At 46.0% G+C, this 2,500-nt stretch overlaps 1 protein-coding gene across 1 annotated transcript in view; it reads right to left on the reverse strand.

The window, feature by feature from the left end:
* LOC120572594 (NF-X1-type zinc finger protein NFXL1-like) overlaps window positions 1-2,500 on the reverse strand; it is a 10,193-nt gene that overhangs the window by 2,621 nt on the left and 5,072 nt on the right. Inside the window, exons 6-8 of the mRNA XM_039821916.1 lie at window positions 1,641-1,745; window positions 1,288-1,368; window positions 1,116-1,169 (exon numbers count right to left, since the gene is read on the reverse strand). Coding sequence (XP_039677850.1) covers window positions 1,116-1,169; window positions 1,288-1,368; window positions 1,641-1,745 — 240 coding nt within the window. The remainder of the gene's footprint in view (window positions 1-1,115; window positions 1,170-1,287; window positions 1,369-1,640; window positions 1,746-2,500) is intronic.

Genomic DNA, 2,500 nt, shown 5'->3' on the forward strand with positions numbered 1-2,500 from the left:
GGAGTCTGGTGGAGATATGCTGGCTCTATACACGCTAAAAGTCCTGATTATTTACATGGAGTCTGGTGGAGATATGCTGGCTCTATACACGCTAAAAGTCCTGATTATTTACATGGAGTCTGGTGGAGATATGCTGGCTCTATACAGCTTAAAAGTCCTGATTATTTACATGGAGTCTGGTGGAGATATGCTGGCTCTATACACGCTAAAAGTCCTGATTATTTACATGGAGTCTGGTGGAGATATGCTGGCTCTATGCACGCTAAAAGTCCTGATTATTTACATGGAGTCTGGTGGAGATATGCTGGCTCTATACACGCTAAAAGTCCTGATTATTTACATGGAGTCTGGTGGAGTTTGTGTATGCTATTTGCACCCCTGTGCATTTACAGTACCTTGGCATATATTTACACACAGTTATCCATACTACTCATGTATTACACCTTTTGTGAATATTATCGCCCTGACATTCTTACCCTAACCATAACCAATCCCACTCCTCTTGCCTAAACCAAACCAACCCAACCAGAGCAGGCATATTCATGAGTCTTCCCCTACCACCCTGCAAAAAAATTCGCGTTCGCGGGTCCTGACTTGCGCAATTGCATGCAAATTATCCAATCCAAAATTTAAAAAATAAGATCACCTCACAGCAGAATCAAACTCCAAACCACCATACCAAAGGTAAGCAAACTAACCACTCACCCAGCAGGTCTTTCAGGAAATTGAACAACTTTTTACCACTTGGTTTCTTCAAGCCTCGGTTGCTAGGTAACCATACTGTATACAAAAAAATAGGTACTAACTAACAAACTAACGGTTGTATGCTTTCACTGAAGACAGAAAGCGCAACTGTAGTATCCATTTTCCGCTAGAAATTAAATTGTTATAAACTTTAGAGACAAAACTTCCCTAATATGCCAGTTTCTGCGGTCATGGAAGATGAACGTCCGCCATGATTTCGGTGCGCGCGAGCAACGTTTTTTTGTTGTTACGTCACAGGGTGTAAATAGCTCAGCTGTGTGGCCGAGGCTATTCGTACCGGGGGTGCAAATAGACACTCCGTTATAGTTTTAATTGTCGTTAACTGAACTTTGAAGAGTCTGCACACTCACCTGAAGTTTCTTCTGCTCCTCCTCCTGAGCTGCTCTCTGCTCGGCCTCCTTCACCTGAGCACACACACACACACACACACACACACACACACACACACACACACACACAGGTTAGTGTGTATCCAGGTGGGACACTCTCTCAGTGATGGTACAGGTGTGTGTGTGTGTTTACCTGGCTGACTTTCCTCTGCTGGTCTCTGCAGGCGTCGTCACACTGAACCACACACTGAGCCGACAGAGAGCACGGGAACTCCTACACACACACACACACACACACACACACACACACACACACACACACACACACACACACACACACACACACACACACACACACACACACACACACACACACACACACACACACACACACACACACACACACACACACACACAAAATGAATAAACAAACCTCACACATTTTCAGCAGCTGTAAACATAAAGTAAAGTTCAGGCCAAAGATTTAATGTGTGTGTGTGTGTGTTTTGTGTGTGTGTGTGTGTGTGTGTGTGTGTGTGTGTGTACCTTCTTGATCCTCTTGCAGGGACATCTGAGCTTCACCTTCTGCTGACATTTCTCTTCGCACACACCTGGATGACACACCTGCTTACAGCGATGACCACAGCTCAGCTGCGCGACACACACACACACACACACACACACACACACACACATATACACATACACACACACACACATACACACACACACACTTTTGATCACACTCTGGCTCTCAGTGAGGCAGAAACGACCAGACAGGAACAAAAAAAGAAAAACAGTCTTTGGTTCTCCAAAGGAAACATGAAGCGACCTGTTACATCAGTCTCTGTCTCTCTCTCTCTCTCTGTCTCTCTCTCTCTCTCTGTCTCTCTCTCTGTCTCTCTCTCTCTCTCTCTCTGTCTCTCTCTCTGTCTCTCTCTCTCTCTCTCTCTCTCTCTGTCTCTCTCTCTCTCTCTGTCTCTCTCTCTCTCTCTCTGTCTCTCTCTCTCTCTGTCTCTCTCTCTGTCTCTCTCTCTGTCTCTCTCTCTGTCTCTCTCTCTCTCTCTCTCTCTCTCTCTGTCTCTCTCTCTGTCTCTCTCTCTCTCTGTCTCTCTCTCTCTCTCTCTCTCTGTCTCTCTCTCTCACTCTTTGTAACACACATAATGCTCGCCTAGCTACTGTCAGGGCCCTCATACTCTGCTTCTGACTGGCTAGTAGTCCTTACTTAGGTACTGTCAGGGCACGCCCTCATACTCTGCTTCTGACTGGCTAGTAGTCCTTACTTAGGTACTGTCAGGGCAGCCCTCATACTCTGCTTCTGACTGGCTAGTAGTCCTTACCTAGGTACTGTCAGGGGCGCCCTCATACTCTGCTTCTGACTGGCTAGTAGTCCTTACCTAGGTACT

The sequence above is a fragment of the Perca fluviatilis genome, chromosome 14 (assembly GCF_010015445.1).
Source record: "Perca fluviatilis chromosome 14, GENO_Pfluv_1.0, whole genome shotgun sequence".
In the NCBI taxonomy this organism is placed as follows: Eukaryota; Metazoa; Chordata; class Actinopteri; order Perciformes; family Percidae; genus Perca; species Perca fluviatilis.